We start from the raw sequence: 19,068 nt of genomic DNA on the forward strand, positions 1-19,068 counted from the left end.
GTCAGCTGGGACAGACCCACCAAGTTCTTTACCTCTATCTGCTGCTACAAATGAAGAATAACACCATGTTGAAATCCAAATTGGGAGATGCTTATAGTCACCAGAAGCACCAAAGACTAATGTCAAATGGTGGAAAATATTTATTTAAAAGTTAATGAAGTAACTATGATTATTCTGCTCAGATTCACTAGTGATGCTTTGAAACTGCCTGTTTTTAGGGGGATGGTGCCATGAGCCATCCTGCTATAGGGAATGGCATGGGAGCCTGAGGAGTGATACCCCTTGTTCAGCAGGCTGCAGAGGGTCTCGTATGTGCGGCACGGCTCTTGGAGATTTCCTGTTTGTTTCACCTTTACTTGACAAGGCTTTTCTTTCAGAATTAAAGGCCTAACTTTTTGGCTTAGTGTGGCTTTGGGGGATTCCAAGGGCCTTGGAATTTCTCAAAGCCATACTAGCATGTCCTTCGGAAGATTCCAAGGACCCTGGGGTTTCTCAAAGGAGAAAAATACATCAAAATTAATTGGTTTATTTAAATGGCATTGTCAGTACTAGAAGTGTTTTTGATGTATGTTCCCGGTATGGGTTGGCTTGATTTAATTTTGTTATTGATCTTTCCTATTAGTGATGTATGCATTGACCCATTGTGGCTGTGGTCATGCTCTTGTACGTGTGGAATGAAGTTGTTATGTTGGAATTTTATCCATGTCCCCCAGGGAGTCGGTGGGTCCAAGTGCAGTGGTGTTTACAACTAATTGATCACAACTAGTTACAGATTTTTTTGTTTCTTCCCCATTCCCAGTTTCACTTGATTTACCAAGAACATGTTGTTTCCCTAGTAATAATGAGAATGATATAGTGTGTTTTTGTTAGCTTGAGTAGGATCATTTAATTTTTCACTTTGTTCCTTGTACTGTTCCCAGAGTCAACTGGCAAGGAAACAGAAAATTTTGTTATAGAGATGGATAGGTAAAATAGGAGAGATATACAAAGAGGTTTTGATATTAACAGATTTTGTTTAGATTAGTTTAAAGTGTAATTGTTTTTAATAGTAGTACAAAATATAATAGGACATTATAGTTAAGTTTTATTATAAAAAATCATGTTATATACATTGTGATTTTGGTTAAGAATTAGAATAATTAATATAAAACATAAAACATTAAATTGTTAAATATAAGTAAGCTTTAATAGAAGTTTAGAATATAAGTTTATGTGTAAGTTTAAAAGGTTAGGACTTATGATTCAAACCAAAAGTCTGACGTCTTTAAGCCAAGCATTCTGCTATTGTATGGTTTCCTGGCCACAAGCCACAGGCTTCGGGGTGAACTACTGATGCATGAGTAGATGTTTTTGTCACAGCGTGAGTGCTTTAGAACATTTTGACCTTTCTTTTTCAATAGAAACAAAATAAAAATGTTTTGATTAAAAGATAAATCATCATGTAAAAAATTAAGTAAAAAAATATAAATAAAGCAAGATTCATGTGGTTGTTGTCCACACTTGCACTAGACATCTGTGGCTCGCCTTTCTCTTTTTTCTTCGCTGACACCACACCACCTATTCAGGTCCAACAAATCCTGCGGAGCTGGTCTCTGGCAGGATGGCTTGTGGCAAACACAGGGAAAAGCTGGTCATGTCTCAGGCTTTGGTAAGCAGAAATAATTCAGTACTTACTTACAAAGATCTAAAACCTCACTACTCGAAATGTGGTCCATGAACCAGCTGCATCACATTACCTTGGAGCTTGTCAGAAATGCAGAATATCAGGCTCAACTCAGAGTGCCTACATCAGAATAAGCATTTTAACGAGACTCCAATTGGTAAGCTCAATGAATCTGAAGTTGGAAAAGCACTGCTTTATTTATTTATTTATTTTTGTCTTTTTCGTGACCGGCACTCAGCCAGTGAGTGCACCGGCCATTCCCATATAGGATCCGAACCCGCGGCGGGAGTGTCGCCGCGCTCCCAGCGCCGCATTCTCCCGAGTGCGCCATGGGCTTGGCCCGAAAAGCACTGCTTTAAAGAGCCTGCATCAGTCTCAGTGCTAACTAGGAGATTTACCAGCTTTGTTCCACTCACATAGAAATAAGAATGTTATCTGCAAAAGGTTCTACTATCAAAGTTCCAAGGGAGCACAAAAGGACACTTTGCTCTCTGTCTCTCCTCTATTACAAAAAAAAAAAAAAAAAAAAAAAAAAATCACAGTTCAGACACCTGCAAAAAGCCAAAATGACCTAAGTTCACAGTTATCTAGATTTTTGGAAAAACATTTGAGCTGGTTTTTGGTTGGTTTAAACTGAAGGCAGAAAGAACTGAAAGTTTAAAAAAAAAAAAAAGAAAGAACTGAAAGTTTTGAACAAGAGAGAAGAGCAGAGCTCTCCTTTCAGGTCCCCCAGAAACAATGAACCTGCCTTTTGGAGGTTGATGGTGCTGACGTGCAATTTCTTCATGGGTCCTGTTTCTACTGGTCCACTAGCCAATGCGTCCCCTTGGCCACTCCTCAGCATTCGATGCTGGTAAATCAAAGGGTCCTCCTCTTCATCAGCAAGGGTGTATCCCTGCAAGTAGAAATCTACAGAAAACACCTGCAACTCCACTAGACACTTCCAGTTTAGAAAACATCCTTAAATCTCCCAAGGTTCAGATCTTCTGGAAGAGCCAGGATTTCAACAAGAAGTAAAAAGATGCATGTACAGAATGAACTATAGGTGGGCTGAATCCCCCACTGTATACCAGTCTTTGCTGGTCACTCCTGTTCACTGACAAGCACTGGCTTAATAGTACAAGCATGTAACCATGCAGCTGGCAAAGATGAGACAACTGTAAGCAAAGATAAAAGTGATGAAATGTTTAGAGCAAAGGGCAAATAGCCTGCCACCTGTTTTTGTATAGCTCAAGAGCTAAGAAAGATTTTACAATTTTAAATGGTTGAAAAATAAAAACCCAAAGATCACTATTTTGCAACACATGAAGATTATGAGACAACCAAATTTTGGTGTCCATAAATAAAGTTTTACTGGAATGCAGCTAGGCTCATTCATTTATGTACTGCATCTGGCTGCTTTCAGGCTGCAGTGGCAGAGTCGAGCAGTTGCCACCAAAGACCACATACCCTACAAAGCTAAAGAAACTTACTATCTTTACAGAAAAAGTTTGCCAATCCCTAGTTTAGAGCTAAAAAGCTAGTTATACTCCCACAGATAAGATTACAAGAATACCAAATAGGAGAGACAAAACTTTCAAAACAGAAAGCATAGTTCACCTTGACAATTCTGCAGATGAGCACATCATAGCGCTGATGGTTGATTCGGTGCCGCACCAAAACTTTATTCACCATTGGAATGAAAATTTGGTACTATAACAGGAGAGGGAAAAAGTCAGCAACCATTACTTTGGAGAATGTAAAAAAGTAGAGGAAAAAGTGTCATCACAACTACGTACGTTACAGCTATTTCTTCTGAGTTTTTGGCTAGCTCTGTGGTATTCGGAAGAATCCCATTTTACCATCACTGCTATAATCCTAGTCCAAGTTCCCATCCTCTTCATCTGGCTTACTGCAGCAGTCTCTCAATAGGTCTCTATTTCCACCCTTGCCCTCACAGCCTACTTTTCCACACAGAATTGAGAGTGATCATCTTAAAATATTAAGTCATTAAAAAAAAAAAAAAAAAAAAAAAAGGGCTGGTTGGTTAGCTCAGTTGGTTACAGCATGGTGTTACAACACCAAGGTTAAGGGTTCAGATCCCTGTACCAGCCAGACACCAAAACAAAACAAAACAAAACAAAACAAAAAATTAAGTCAGATTATATTTTTCCTGTGCTCAAAATCTTCCAAAGACTTCCAGTCTTGCTCAGAGTAAAAGCCAGAATACTTACAATGGCTCACAACAGTGATTTGCAAATTTTAATGGGCATCAGAATCACCCAGAGAGCTTATGAAACTAGAGATTGCTGGGCTCCACAGCCAGAATTTCTGATTCAGTAGGTCTAAAGTGAGGCCTGAAAATGTGCACTTCCAGTAAGTTGCCAGGTATGATGATACTGATAGCTTGTCCAAGGATCACATTTTGAGAGCCACTGGCCTACAAGATCTAGTCTCTACCCACCACCCGCCCCCGCCTTATAATTCCAAGCACTTTCCCTTTGCTTGCTCCTCTGAAATCACACTGCTCTCCTGCCATGCCTTGACCTCTTCAAGCAAGCTGCCATCTCAGCCTTCACATTTGCTACTCCTTTTGCCTGCACCCACTCTGGGATTAGGCCTGTTACATTTAGGTCTCTGCCCAAATGTCAACTGGCCAGAGAAGTCTTGCCTGTTGTCCTAAATAAACAGCATTTCTCCCCACTTCCACCCATCACTCTCATGAGACAAATTATGTTTATTTGCTTTGCTTCACTGGAATGTGAGCTCTATGAGAGCAGGGACTTTATTCTGTTTACTATGTTATCCCAGAACAGCACTTAGCTCACACAGGTGGCTCAATAAATATGTGATGATGAACAAATGAAGAAAAAAAGCACAAATAATTCCATGTTCTCTGATGGTAGTTGAGACCTATAGACTAACAAATGGAGAAGTTCAAAGACAAAGTCTTCTTCCGAAATAAGGCAGAAAAGCACCTGTTTGTTCAGGACTCCTGTCATACCTTCTTCCCCAGTTGAAAGACAAGTGAAGACAATGTGTCCATGGCTGTGGAACGCAGTTCTGGGCTCTGGTCCAGGGTTCGAACAATAGGGTGAATGATCCGGGAAGCATAGTCAGTGAAATCCAGGGATTCAGTCAGGCGATCCACTGTCTCTAATGCTGCCCTGCAACAATCACTGACATAGAGTAACTGCCAACATACAATCTCAAAGTAAGAGAAGTGGCTGAGGGTTATTTCAACAATCAGCATGGAAGGAATGGGAAAGAATGGCCTTTGAGGTATTTTGGGTGACATGGATCCAACATATATTTCAGTGGAATGGGACAGTTAAGATTCAGATAAACCTGAGACATTACTGGACTAAAATAATGGAAGTTGAAATAAAAAAATAGAAAGATGGCTTGGGAACTTACAAGGACATCTTTAACAAAACATTAAAAGCTTAATGATTGTTAGTCCCAAAGGGCAGGTGCTTACTTTCGAGACGGCAGTGGAACTTCAGGGGCATCAAATAGCTTCACAATAGGAGGCAACAACAAATGCAGATAGTCATCCAGGTTGGCACCAAACAGCTGGATTGCAGCCAGCAACTGCAAAAGGGAGCAAAAGCACAGAGATGAGCAAATACAGTAAGGTATTAAGCATCTCAGGACATGGAGGGGGCAGTGGTATGGATAATTCAAAGTTCCTTGGGGACTCTGAAAAGCCTTTATTAAGTGGCTTTGAACTACATTCTTTTGGTAACACTTTCTTCCCCCTCATTTTAATTGTTTACATATTACCTTGCTTTCTCTGTGCTTACTTCATTTGATAAGGAGTCAGTTGCTGGATTACAGAGAAAATTGGTCTGGGATAAAACACAGACCAAGATTAATATATTAAAGAACACAAAACATAAGGATAATCAAGAGAGGATTATAAACATTCTGGAAATTATAAATTGCAAGCATCTTGGGATTTGGTCTTGTTGGGCAGGCATCAACCTGTCACTCAGAACGGGGTCTCACCATTTGGCTGATCATCCAGGGACTGTGAGAGATGGTGGAAATCTCTAGAGGATACCTCAGGCTACTCACCTTGATAGAGACAATGCGGCCTGGGCTGTTGTCATGCATGAAGACACGCAGCATGTGTGGAATCAGCTGGGGCAGGTAGAGCTTAAATTCACCCCCAAGAGCTACCACAATTTGCTCAATGAGAAGAATGATTGTGCTTTGGATTGATGTGTTCATGACCCAGAATTCCTGCAAAAAGGGAAGAGAAAAAGGAGCGGAGTCAGGTGCCCTTCTGTTGAACTATGAAGCAAGGAACTGAGAGGGTCAGAAAGAAGCAAAAATGTAGTAAGCATGGTTTGCCCAAAGATGAACTCCTCCCCTATCCTCCTATCACTGGGCCCTTCTTGTATCCTGTGTTGAACAAATTAAATGGTTTTACAGTCATATTGAACAAATTAAACTGCATGTCCCCATGTGCACCAGGCCACCTCATGCCTGAGCTTTGCTCGTGCTGCTTCCTTTGCCTAGAATCCCATCTCCTGCTCAGCTAAGCCCTATCTATACTTGTAGACCTGCTGAGCCTCACTTCTCCTCTGCAGGCTTCCCTTTTCTCCTCCATGAGTCACTTTGAGTCCTTTTTTACTCTTCTTTCCTAGTATCTATAATACTAAATTTGTTTTGCCACCCTCCCTCTACTGTAGTATAGGCTATTTAAGGGCAAGAAACCTCTCTGATTCATTGCTGTATCCCCAGAATCTATAAGAGCATCTGAAATATTCTAGCCATTCAAACACATGTTTACAGAATGAACAGATGACTAAATCTAAGTCACTCTAAGATCTCTGAAGTGGTCCAGGGTGGATAGTTTACTTTGGTACCACCTGATCTCTACCAGAAGGCAACTCCAGTGCTGTGAAGATTTTCTTCTTTTCCTGGATTTAGACTTTGCTAGATAGCAACTGACATCTATCCACCCCAAAATCTAGCCATCAGGTCTCGATAGTGTCACAGAATGAGTACTTTTCTACAGCCATATGATTATATTCCACATAAATTACTAAAATAAAAACTTGGCCAATTGGCCACAGATACTGCCTTGCCAAGGCAAACTGGTCCAAGCCTCTGACTCCAGGAAAAGCTGTCATTTCAAATAAACTCAAAAAGATAGTTGCCTACTACCTTCTTTAAAACCTACAGGGTAGGAGATTTAATAATAATGCCCTACAATGATAGCAACACATAAATACTAATACTCTTGGGACTCCTAAATAATTCAGATTAGAAGTCAATAAAAACAATGATAATTCCTCAGATGAAAAGCTTTATTGAAGAATACAGTATTTTTACTTAAAAAAATTTTTTTTTCTTTTAAAAAGATGACCGGTAAAGGGATCTTAAACCTTGACTTGGTGCTGTCAGCACCACGCTCTCCCAAGTGAGCTAACCGGCCATTGCTATATAGGGATCCGAACCTGTGGCCTTGGTGTTATCAGCACCACACTCTCCCAAGTGAGCCATGGGCCGGTCCTTAAAAAACTTTTTTAAAGAGCATAATAGTTTAGAAACTAAAAACCGTACTAGAAGATGCTGGTAAAACTTTCTTTCTCTCTGTTTGGAGAGATGTATTCTCTCCAAAAAAGCTACTCTAGATAAAAAGCTTTGCCAAAGAAACACCACAGATTTTATGGCCTCCACACTTTGTCTGATGCTCATTCACTTGGACCACACTCTGACTTCTGTAGAGAAAGATCACCTACCCCCACATGTATTCTCATCAGCTCCTCATAGGGGTTTCTCTCCCTCAAAGAAGCCAGGTAGCCTGCTGAGGGATGTTGGCTAGATCACTGCTCACAAACACCATTCTTATTCTCTTTCTGGGCTCAGGACAGCTCATTAAAATGCCCAGGATCAATAGCCAAAGGAAGAGCCCCACTTGCACTTTCTCTATCTGGGATGGAATGAAAGCTGTATTTTGCAGGTGTGTGAGAGTCCTTGCCTCAAATCCCTGAGTTTTGGTCATAAATCTTTTTGGGGGGTATAAGTCACAGATTACTTCATTTTCCCACCATGAGTACACTGCTTCCTCTCTTTCCCTTCCTCCCCCTAAGATCTTCCATCGGGCTCTTAAGTATTCTGCCTAAATCTCCTTGCACAGAGGCCTCTGTAGTAGGAGTCAGGAAACAGAGGAGCTTTTAATTATTTATACATGTAGGAGTTTTCCAGTTCTGAGACCCAGGTGCTGGAAATTCCATTTCTGAAGCCAGCCATTTTTATTTTAGTCCTGCTGCTTCCTTCAAGCTAACTATAAAGGTCTGGTGTGGAAGAACAGATATCAGCTTCTAATTCTTTGAGGGCACAGCCATGTCCGTAAAGCAACCTTCCCATCAGAGACATGTAAATTATATAGAACAGCAGGAAAAATGATATTGCTATCAGTGGGGTGTCTCCCAGCACCTGCTTGATGCATGTTATAAAATCCTGGGACCTGAACCTTTCCTCATGTGATAGTGTAGTGAGAGGTGACATTTACGCTTTTGGAGGTAGCAGGGTAAAGCATTACCTTATTCCTCACTGCCTGACAATAGTCTGTTGTATTTAACAGCCCTAGGAAAACCCAATCCCCAATCCCCTCTTCAGGACACAGTTTTACGGGCAGTAAGGAAGAGGGCTTTCATGGGAACAGAAAAACACTGTTGTGATATTAAACTGAAATTGCTTTGTTGTGGGTGAGGCAAATAACTCAAGAGTCTATTTCTGGCAAAACAATTACTTCAGGATTCCTCTTCGGACTTCGTACTTTGTACTCTTGTACCTGGGAACCTGGAGCAACAACGCCCCTCCCCTGCAAAAAAAAAAACCCCAGGGGGCTATCTGCTCCACTTTCTACACTTGGGTTGTAACAGCTCTGCAGTGACCCATGAAAAAAACGTCCATGTTATCCAAACTTGTTTCTGACCTTTTCTTGACCCAAACACAGATGAACAAGCCAAAGCATTAACTTCTACTCACTCTCATGAGGGTGACTATTTCATCCATATAAGGTCTAATGTGGCTCTTCACAAAGGACACCAACATTCCCAGCTGCTGGAACAGAAACTAAAATGGACAAGAGGTCAGCAAGTTGGCACCATGAAGGACAAAGAACTCCCAGGCTTACCCTAAGTCCACATGAACAAATAAAACAATTATGGAATCAGTTTCCACACTACCCCAACTACTACTGAGAATATGTTTCAAAGACTCAGACTTAAAACCTATGGTGGCAATGGTGGTGGAGGCTTTACACACCAGGCAAGCCAGTTACTGCACTGCAGAGACCCTGGGGCCAGACCAGTTGTTTTGAGCCACACTTTGCCATCGAATTGCTTTGTGACCTTCATTTAACCTCCCTGTGATCAGCATCTTCAGTGGGAAAATGGAGATAATAGTACTTATCTCACAAACTTGTTGTAAGGATTAAATGGGATAGTGTATGTAAAGCACTAGAATAGGGTCATGAATACTGCCCAATGCTCAATAAAAGACAGTCATTATAGAAGGATTCTGGAGTCACTACAGACTTAAAAACGGACATGAAATTTTTAATCAACCATAAATGTACCTTTTGTTTATTAGGCCCTAATTAATTACCACTTACTTTCTAAAATAAATAGAGCTAACTCTTGATTATTGGTATTATAGTTCATTTACGGCAATTAACTCAATTAATTAGGTCTTAATTAATTAACTGTGTCGTTAAAAAATTATGAGTCTAAATAGCAAGCAAATTGGTGGAGGAATGAGATAAAAAGATTCTACTTAGGTTGGTACCTTGTAAGTGTAAGAAGAGATACCATCCACTAAATAAAATTGGGAATAAGAAAGCTTTGGATAAGGGAAATCCCAACTACTTTCCAGTTTAAAGACTTGTCTTTAAGGTGTAGTTTATATTTTGTTATGTTCTTCAGATAGTGTCATATGTCATATTAAGTAGAAAATCAAATTCTAAACTATACTCCCCCCAATTTTTTATAGCTGTCTATTCCTTTGCTTCTCTCCATTAACAAAGATAACTTAGAGATAAACATATATATTTTCACTTTCATCCACATTTTGAAACTTGGGTAAATTGGAGATACATAAAAAGTGTTATTTCAGGGCTGACCCCGTGGCTCACTCAGGAGAGTGCGGCACTGATAGCGCCGAGGCCGTGGGTTCGGATCCTATATGGGGATGGCGGTGCGCTCACTGGCTGAGCATGGTGCGGGCCACAACATGCCGAGGGTTGTGATCCCCTTACTGGTCAAAAAAAAAAAAAGAGTGTTATTTCAAATAGTGAGTAATGGACTTACAGTACTTATTACCTGAAGAAGCGAGATTGACAGGACCTACAGGACTGGACTCAGAGTCTGGACTAATTCCCTAATGACAAGGACAGCAATGGCTTCTAAGGCGGTGAGAGCCTGGTCACTACATGGCACAGGTTTGACCACCTGACACAGGTTTGACTTGGTGGAGCCATCCCTACCTAACTCCTGGGCTGCCCCCTCATTGAATCACTGCTGACAGTTTTTGTGAACTGGTCCCAATAAAAGTATATTACAGAGATCAAGGAACATGAGACTCTACATATAATGGTTCTTTGGCTAAATTTTTGTTATGCAGAACCTCAAAGAAAGTAGAAAACCTACACTGGAGGAAAAGCAGGGCATTAGAGATGGCAGGGAGGCAAGAGAAAACCATAACATAGAAAGAGGAAACAAGCCTTCCCATTTTTGACATCATTTTCTTAGTCACAATTAGGGAAGCCTCTTGGTGACTGGTTCACACAGAGTGGCCACTCAATGGATACGGACAGGCAAGTGCCTTGTTCATAAATAAAGAGCTCAAACTCCCTTAGGTTCTTTCACCAGATTTTTCTCCTTTTTCCCCCCAAACACTATTATTTTAAAAGATCACATAGTTTGCTCCTGAAAAATATGGTAGACTAGATTTCCTCCCCTGCTATGAAAAGCCTAAAGTTAATTTGTAGAAGATAACAAACATGATCATTAGATTAGAGATGAAACCAGTCACATAAAGCTAGACATTCAAAGTGCTACTTATTATGAGAAATGGTGATTTAAAAAAAAAAAAAAGTGTCCACTGGCAAAAAAAAAGACAAAGAAATGTGTCAGTTTTGATATGGAGTCTAGGTAGGAAAAAAGTCTCCCCTAAGAGTTCATAATTTCAGGCCTCCTATTACATGGGTTTAGGGGTTTATTTTAACTACTTGTGTGGCCTGGAAAACCCTAAGCTAAAAAACTAATTTAAAGTTCTCTTGGATTACCTGGCAGAGCAAATGCATATCCTCTCTGGAGAGACGCAAATTCAGAGCAGATTTTCTAGTATTGCTCCAGGGTAAGCCTAGCCGAATATCATATATGATCCAAAATTATAAAACAAATGAAGAAGTAGATCACTACAAGTGTGACTCAGCAGAAACAATAAACAGAATCAGATTTAAAGGACATTAAGACTTAAAGGGCTTAAATGTAATGTAATTATTAGATAGAAAATGTAAATCTATTTAAAATGCTTAAAGAAATAAAAGTGGGAATAAGAAAGGACAGGTAGGGAGGGCTGGCTGGTTAGCTTAGTTGGTTAGAGTGCAGTCTTCTAACACCAAGGTCATGGGTTTGGATCCCTGTACCAGCCAGCCACCAAAACAAACAAACAAACAAACAAACAAAAAACTACAGGTCAGGAACAAAATACCACCAAAAAATACTAGGCATATTTGAAAGAACCTAGTATAACAAAGAAATAAAATGTAGTTGAAACTAAAAACTCAATAACAGGCAAAAAAAAAAAAAAAAAAAAAAGACAAACTGAAGAAATAGTGAACAGAAAGTGGATATGAATAAATTTCCATAATGCATCTGAGAAATAAAGATGAGGACTGTGGACAACAAAACAAGCGACATTAAGGACAGAGTGAGGACCTCTGACAGTCTGATCAGAATTCTAAAAGAGAAAATAGCACGGTGGATGGGTAATATTACAAAGATAACAGATGAGAACTTCTCGAGAACAGACAAAAGATATCAATCCTGAGATTCAGGAAGCCCTACAAGCCTCAAACAAAATAAGCAAAAGAAATCCACATCTAGATATACAATAGTGAAATTTCAGGACAACAAAAACAATGAAAAGATCTGTAAAATAGCCATAGAGAAAAGAGAGATTAAGTAAAAGGAACTGTGATTTATCAGCAGCAACAAAAAGTCAGGAAACAGTGGGATAATACCTACGGTAGTAGGAGAACCTAGAATCATATTCTCAGCTAAATGAAGATTTAAAAAGAGGGCGAAATATAGACTTTTTCAGATAAACAAAAATACAAAGTTTACTTCAATGAATGCTCAGAAGAGAAATTTGCCTTAGAAAGAAACTGGTCCTAGGAGAAAGCTCTGACAAAGAAGATAAAATGAGAAATGAAATGACAAGTGTGGATCATTATAAACAACGCAAAATAAAACAGTAGTAATAATGTTTAATTTGGTGGTTAAAAAAAAGGTAAAATACTAAATAATAGCATAAGAGAAAAGGAAATGGTTTGAACAATTATTCTAAGTTTCAAATATTGTTCAGGGAAAGGATGGAGATGTTGATTAATCTTAGGATTGTTTTAAATAGCAAAAGACTGGAAAAACCACAAATTTCCACTAATAGGGAGTGGTTACATAGATGTGTATGTTCACACAACGAAGTAACAAGCAACTGTATAAAGGAATGAACGAATTCTCAAATACATTGCTATGGCATGAACTCCAGGAAAAGTGAAAAAAAGCAAGGTTCAGAACACTATTTACATTACGTTATCTTCTGGGTAAGGAAGATGGGTGGGGGAATATATATTTCCTTATATTTTCAAGAATAAACAAAGAAAGAACTTCCAGATAGCTGAACACGGGACGTTCTTGAAAGGCTGGTGTACCCAGAGAAGGCATGGAAGCTCTGCACCCCTTCCCCCATACCTTGCCCTATCCATTCCTTCATCCGGTGTTCATCAGTATCCTTTGTAATATCTTTTATAAAACACCTCAGAAAAAAGGGAAGATGTCTTGAGGCAAAAGGAAGAAATCAAGAAGTGAAGACACAGACTCAGATATTTCCAATAGTATGTATATTTGGTATCTGGAAGAGAAGAAAACCAGTGACATCATAGACTTGGACATAGTTTTGTCTACCTTTCCTGAATTTGAGAAAACCTCCTACAGTAGAAAAAAAGAATAGAATCTAAAATTTGTAAGGAAGCCACTAACAAATTTTATTTTAATATTAAAGAACTTATCAAAACGCCTAAAGAAGTCCAGATGTTGAAAAATCTGAAAAGGAAGAATACTAAAATGATTTCAGATATTGAAAAGAAAAGGCAGCATTTGATTGAAGTCCATGATGAACTGCTTCAGTAAGAACCACAGTTGAAACAACTATAAAATATGATAAACTTAAGGAGAGAAAGTCCTCTTAGGAATGCAACATATTTCTTATCTAATTTAAAACAGCGTTATCAATATTATTCAGATGTTTGAGAGAAAGAACCAAATGTAAAGGAAAAGTATGATTCACCTAATCTTCCAGCTCTGTTACTTAAAGCAAGAACACTTTTGGGAGCTGAAAACCATATGCAAAATATCAACCATCAATAGAGAAGCTCTTTGGCCAGGAATAAGAAGACCAGACTACTAAAATGTGCCTATCTAGCTACTGTCTGTTACCTTCTGAAACTACTTTAATAAATAAAATTTCTTTTTTAGAAGAAAAAACATAAGAAATAATGAAAAGATAAATTTAGGGACTGCAAAAAGGTGATTTTCTAATTCTATTATCCTTTCTGGATTTATTAGCTAGAAATCAACTATAAAGAACTTCATGTAATTAACTATTTAATTTGAAGTATAGCTCATGTAGGAAAGGCAGAATAAATGCATGAATCTCTTAATTTATCAGTTTTTCAGAATAATGAGTCCAGTTCCTAGCAACCTTTCAAAGGTGACCCAAGCACCCTGACGCCATCCCACCCCACCCTTGTTCTTTGGAGTATTATGAACTCATGTAGATACATAAATAAATATATATGTGTAAATACATATATCTCTGATGTGTTCCTATTTTTGTAGGCACTATTCTTTTTATGATCTAATTATCCCAGTTATCAACCTGGCTGTTTTGTCCTTATTACATAGCCGAGTAGATCTTGCTTTCTGGCAGAAAAAAAGATATTCCAAGCTTATCTAGTACAATTTCACTCAAACCGCTTCCAAGGAGTTCCGGTTTCCTTTAGTGAGAATACAAACATGTATGTTTTCTGTATACATATAAACAGTGAAAGACCAGTATTACTATTAATAAGATTTCTGAATGCAGTTTAAGACTTTTTATTTTTGCAATTTTTTTGGATGCAAATTTTTTAGGATGTGTCCCACTAGGGTGTACAACCAAAATACTACGTTTAAAATCACTTCAAATTACTCTTTGAGTAATTGTGCAACCAACTTGGTTAATAGTTAAACTCATTTGTTTATGTTTCTTTTCAATTTTTAGAAATTTCTTCGAGTTTTTTAAAATTTAACTTTTATTTTAGTTATATAAAACATTTACATGGTTATAGAGCCAAAGCTATAAAATAAGGTATATCCGGCAAAGTCTCTGTCCCCATTCATATACCTTGTTTCTTCCTTTCTCTATTATTTCCCACTGTTGCTGTAACAAATTACCACAATTTAGTGCTTAAAACAACATGAATTATTATTTTACAGCTCTGTAGGTCATAAGTCTGATACAGGTCTCACTGTATCAGTAAAATCAGTGTATCACTAAATCCCACTGTATCACTAAAATCAGTGATCAAATATTGGATCAAGGAAACAACCATCAATGAACACTAAACCGATTAGGAAAAAGGCTGATGGGTAACTTTATAATGGCCTGGATCAGGATTACAACACTTGAACCTACTGATTAACCTTCATATCACTGGCATTGAATCATCTAGAAAATATCTGTTTACTAAATGTTAAAATAGGAAGTATAAAGTACCACCTGTGAAGTATTTCTTGCCAAAAGAATGGACTCTAAATCTAATCAAGCATAAATCTAACCAGTTTATTCAGATGTTTGAGAGAAAAAACAAAATATAAAGGAAAAATATGATTCACTTAGCCTTCCAGCTCTGTTACTTAAAGCAAGAACCCTTTTGGGAGCTGAAAACCATCTGCAAAGTATCAACCATCAATAGAGAAGATCCTTGGCCAGGAATAAGAAGACCAGGCTACTAAAGTGTGCCTATCTAGCAACGGCCTGTTACTTTCTGAAACTACTTTTATAAATAAAATTTCTTTTTTAGAAGAAAAAAAAAAAAAGAAACAATGAAAAGATAAATTTTATAGGAAGTTAAGACATCGTGAAGATACAATCGGCCAAACCAGAATGGGAGCTTCTGTAGAAAATAATGAGCTGGTTTCTCCCATAAATATATAACATTAAAAAAAAAAGTTGGAGAAAAGGGAAATAAATAGGAAAAGAATTAGATATATCAACTAAATACCATGTATAAACCTTATTTGGATTCCTACTTGAACAAACCACATGTAAAAAGACATTTTAAAGACAAACAAGGACATATGAAGAAGGATTGGTATTAAATAATATTGAGGAATTATCATTAGTTTTAAAGGTGACATAATTGTACTGTGGTTAAATGGGGAAAAAGTATTTATTGGTGAAATAATATAATATCTGGAATTTGCTTTGAAATACTCCAGAAATGTGTGTGGGCTGTGTGTGTGTGCAATAACAGATGAAACAAAATTGACAAAATGCTAATAATTGTTGGTGGGTATACGACAATCTAATGTAGTAGGTTGTCTACTTTTGTCTATGATTGAAATATTCCATCACAAAATGTTTTAAAAATTTAAAGGTGGCCAACAAGGCAAAAGATAAAATAAAAAATAAAAGTTCAATCAAGTCCCAAAACAAACAGAAAAGAAAAATAAACATACAAAACAGGACAAAAGAAAAGCACTAGGTAAGAAATAAACCCAAATATATCAGTAATCATAATAAATGCAATTGGACTGGATGCACTAGATTAAAAGATGAAGATTTTAAAATCGGATTAAAGATAATCTAGCTAGGCCAGAACAGATAGGCACTGTGGGACCTCCAGCCCGGGTCAGTTCCCGCTGCTTAGAGAGGCCCAAGAGCTGCCGGGCCCACATACCCCGAGTCAGCCACACTGGAACAGGCAGGCACCATGGGACCCCCCAGCCCAGGCCAGTCCCTGCCACCCAGAGAGGCCCGAGAGCTGCTGGGCCCACATGTCCTAAGCCAGCTGTGCCATAACAGGCAGGTGACATGGGACCCCCAGCCCAGGCTAGTCCCCACTGCCCAGAATTGGCAGTCCCTTCAGGATCCAGGTCAGACATCAGGGTGAATGACTGGACCATGATACCCCCTGCCACAATGACTAAACACCAAAGGAAAGATAACAGAAATATGAAAAATCAAGAAAGTACATCACTACCAAAGGAAAATAATAACTTACAAGCTCTAGATCCTATAGAACAAGAAGTCCTTGAAATGACTGACAAGGAATTTCGAGCAACAATTCTGAGGAAACTAAATGAGATACAAGAAAACTCAGTTAGACAACACAATGAAATGAGAAACTATATATAGGATCTGAAAGAAGAAATGTACAAAGAAATCAATGCCCTGAAAAAGAATGTAGCAGAGCTTGTGGAGCTGAAAGATTCATTCAACTAAATAAAAAACACAACAGAGAGTCTAACCAGCAGGCTAAAACAAGCAGAAAAGAGAATTTCTGACCTTGAAACAACCAGGCTGTTTGAATTGCACAGGTGGATGAAAAAAAAAAAAAAAAAAAAAAGAATTAAAAAGAACCAAAGACAATCTAAGAGAGATAACAGACAACCTTAAGTGCTCAAATATCCGAATGACGGGTATTCCAGAAGGGAAGGAAAAAGAAATGGCAATGAAAACATATTCAATGAAATAATGGCAGAAAACTTCCCAGGTATAGGGAAAGTCACAGATCTTCAGATTCAGGAGGCCCAAAGATCCCCAAACACATTCAACCCCAAAAAGTGCTCTCCAAGACATGTTATAGTCAAACTGGCAACTCACAAAGACAAAGAAAATCTTAAAAGCTGCAAGCGAGAAGAGGCAAGTCACCTAAAAGTGAGCCCCAATCAGAATAACATTAGACTTTTCATCAGAAACCCTAAAAACCAGAAAAGAATGCGATGATATATTCAAAATACTAAAGGACAAAAATTACCAGCCAAGAATATTTTACCTAGCAAGGCTATCCTTCCGAAATGAAGGACAAATAGTATATTTCCCAGACAGACAAACAACTGTGGAAATTAACTACCACACAACCAGCCTTACAAGAAATTTTCAGGGGAGCACTGGGTTTGACACCTGAAAAACAACCATCACTGTCAAGAATACTCAAGAAAGAACAAAACCTGTTAGTAAAACAAAAATGCTAACAATAAAGAGAAAAAATAGTTTATCCCAAGAAACTAACAAACACAGAAGACAAACAGAAAATCAGAAAGAAAGAAACAAATGATACTTAAGACAGCTAAACAAAAATCAATAAAAAGCTAGGAGTAAATCAACACCTTTCAATAATAACTCTAAATGTAAAAGGATTAAATTCCCCACTCAAAAGCATAGACTGACTGACTGGATTAAAAAGATGGACCCAACAATATGCTGCCTTCAAGAGACTCACCTCACCTGTAAAGACACACGTAGACTAAGAGTGAAAGGATGGAAAAAGATACACCATGCAAACAGAAATGAAAAATGAGCTAGAGTAGCTATTCTTATATCTGATAAAATAGACTTTAAACCAAAAACCATAAAAAGAGATAAAGAAGGCCAATATATAATGATAGAAGGATCTATCCATCAAGAAGACATAACAATCATAAATATATATGCACCAAATGTCAGAGCAGCCAGATTTATAAAGCAAACACTATTAGATCTAAAGAATGAGAAAGACACTAACACCATAATAGTGGGGGACCTGAACACCCTGCTCTCAACATTGGACAGATCATCTAGGCAAAAATTCAACAGAGAAACACAAGATCTAAACAACACTTTAGACAAATTGGCCTTGGCAGATATCTACAGAGCATTCCATCCAACAACCTCAGAATATTCATTCTCATCAGCACATGAAACATTCTCCAGGATAGACCACATGTTAGGTCACAAAGCAAGCCTCAACAAATTCAAAAAAACTGGAATTATTCCATGTATTTTTTTCATATCGCAATGGATTAAAATTAGAAATCAATAACAAATGAAACTCTAGAAACTATACAAACATGTGGAAATTAAACAACATTCTATTTAATGACATATGGGTCCAAGAAGAAATTAAACAGGAAATCAAAAAATTACTTGAAACTAATGAAAATAATGACACATCATTACAAAACCTGTGGGATACTGCAAAAGCAGTACTAAGGGGGAAAATTATCACATTAAATCATTAAATGCTTACTTCAGAAGAATGGAAAGATGGACAATAAACAACCTAAGACTTCAACTTCAAGAACTAGAAAAACAATAACAAGTCAACCCCAAAGTTAGTAGATGGAAAGAAATAATTGAGATCAGAGCGGAACTAAATGAAATAGAATCCCGAAAAGCAATACAAAAGATCAATGAAACAAAAAGTTGTTTTTTTGAAAAGATAAATAATATTGACAAACCTTTAGCAAGGCTAACTAAGAAAAGAGAGAAGACCCAAATAACAAAAATTAGAAATGAAAAAGGTGATATGACAACTGATGCCTCAGAAATATGAGGAATCATTAGAGACTGCTATAAACAACTATATATGTCAACAAATTTGAAAATCTGGAGGAAATGGATAAATTTCTGGACACATACAAACTACTGAAACTGAGCCAAGCAGATACAGAAAATCTGAACAGACCAATAACAATAAAAGAGATTGAAGCTGTTATCAGAAGGCTGCCAACAAAGAAAAGCCCAGGACTGGACAGGTTAACTGCAGAGTTCTGCCAAAGAATTGATACCAATTCTCTATAAACTATTCGAAAAGACTGAAACAGACATCATTCTACCAAACTTTCTATGAGGCAAACATCACCCTGATACCAAAACCAGACAAACATACATGCAAGTAGAAAACTATAGGCCAATATCCTTGATAAATATAGTTGCAAAAATCCTCAATAAAATACTAGCTAACAGAATACAGCAACATATACACAAAATTATACACCATGATCAAGTGGGATTCATCCCAGGGATTCAAGGTTGGTTCAACATATGCAAATCAATAAATGTGATACAACACATCAATAAAAGCAAAGACAAAA

General features: G+C 37.8%; 1 protein-coding gene across 1 annotated transcript in view; it reads right to left on the reverse strand.

The window, feature by feature from the left end:
• MTOR (mechanistic target of rapamycin kinase) overlaps positions 1-19,068 on the reverse strand; it is a 130,129-nt gene that overhangs the window by 81,812 nt on the left and 29,249 nt on the right. Inside the window, exons 20-25 of the mRNA XM_063107113.1 lie at positions 8,651-8,737; positions 5,723-5,890; positions 5,124-5,236; positions 4,647-4,809; positions 3,263-3,355; positions 2,412-2,558 (exon numbers count right to left, since the gene is read on the reverse strand). Of these exons, the coding sequence (XP_062963183.1) occupies positions 2,412-2,558; positions 3,263-3,355; positions 4,647-4,809; positions 5,124-5,236; positions 5,723-5,890; positions 8,651-8,737 (771 nt within the window). The remainder of the gene's footprint in view (positions 1-2,411; positions 2,559-3,262; positions 3,356-4,646; positions 4,810-5,123; positions 5,237-5,722; positions 5,891-8,650; positions 8,738-19,068) is intronic.

This window comes from Cynocephalus volans, chromosome 8, assembly GCF_027409185.1.
Source record: "Cynocephalus volans isolate mCynVol1 chromosome 8, mCynVol1.pri, whole genome shotgun sequence".
Classification (NCBI taxonomy): domain Eukaryota; kingdom Metazoa; phylum Chordata; class Mammalia; order Dermoptera; family Cynocephalidae; genus Cynocephalus; species Cynocephalus volans.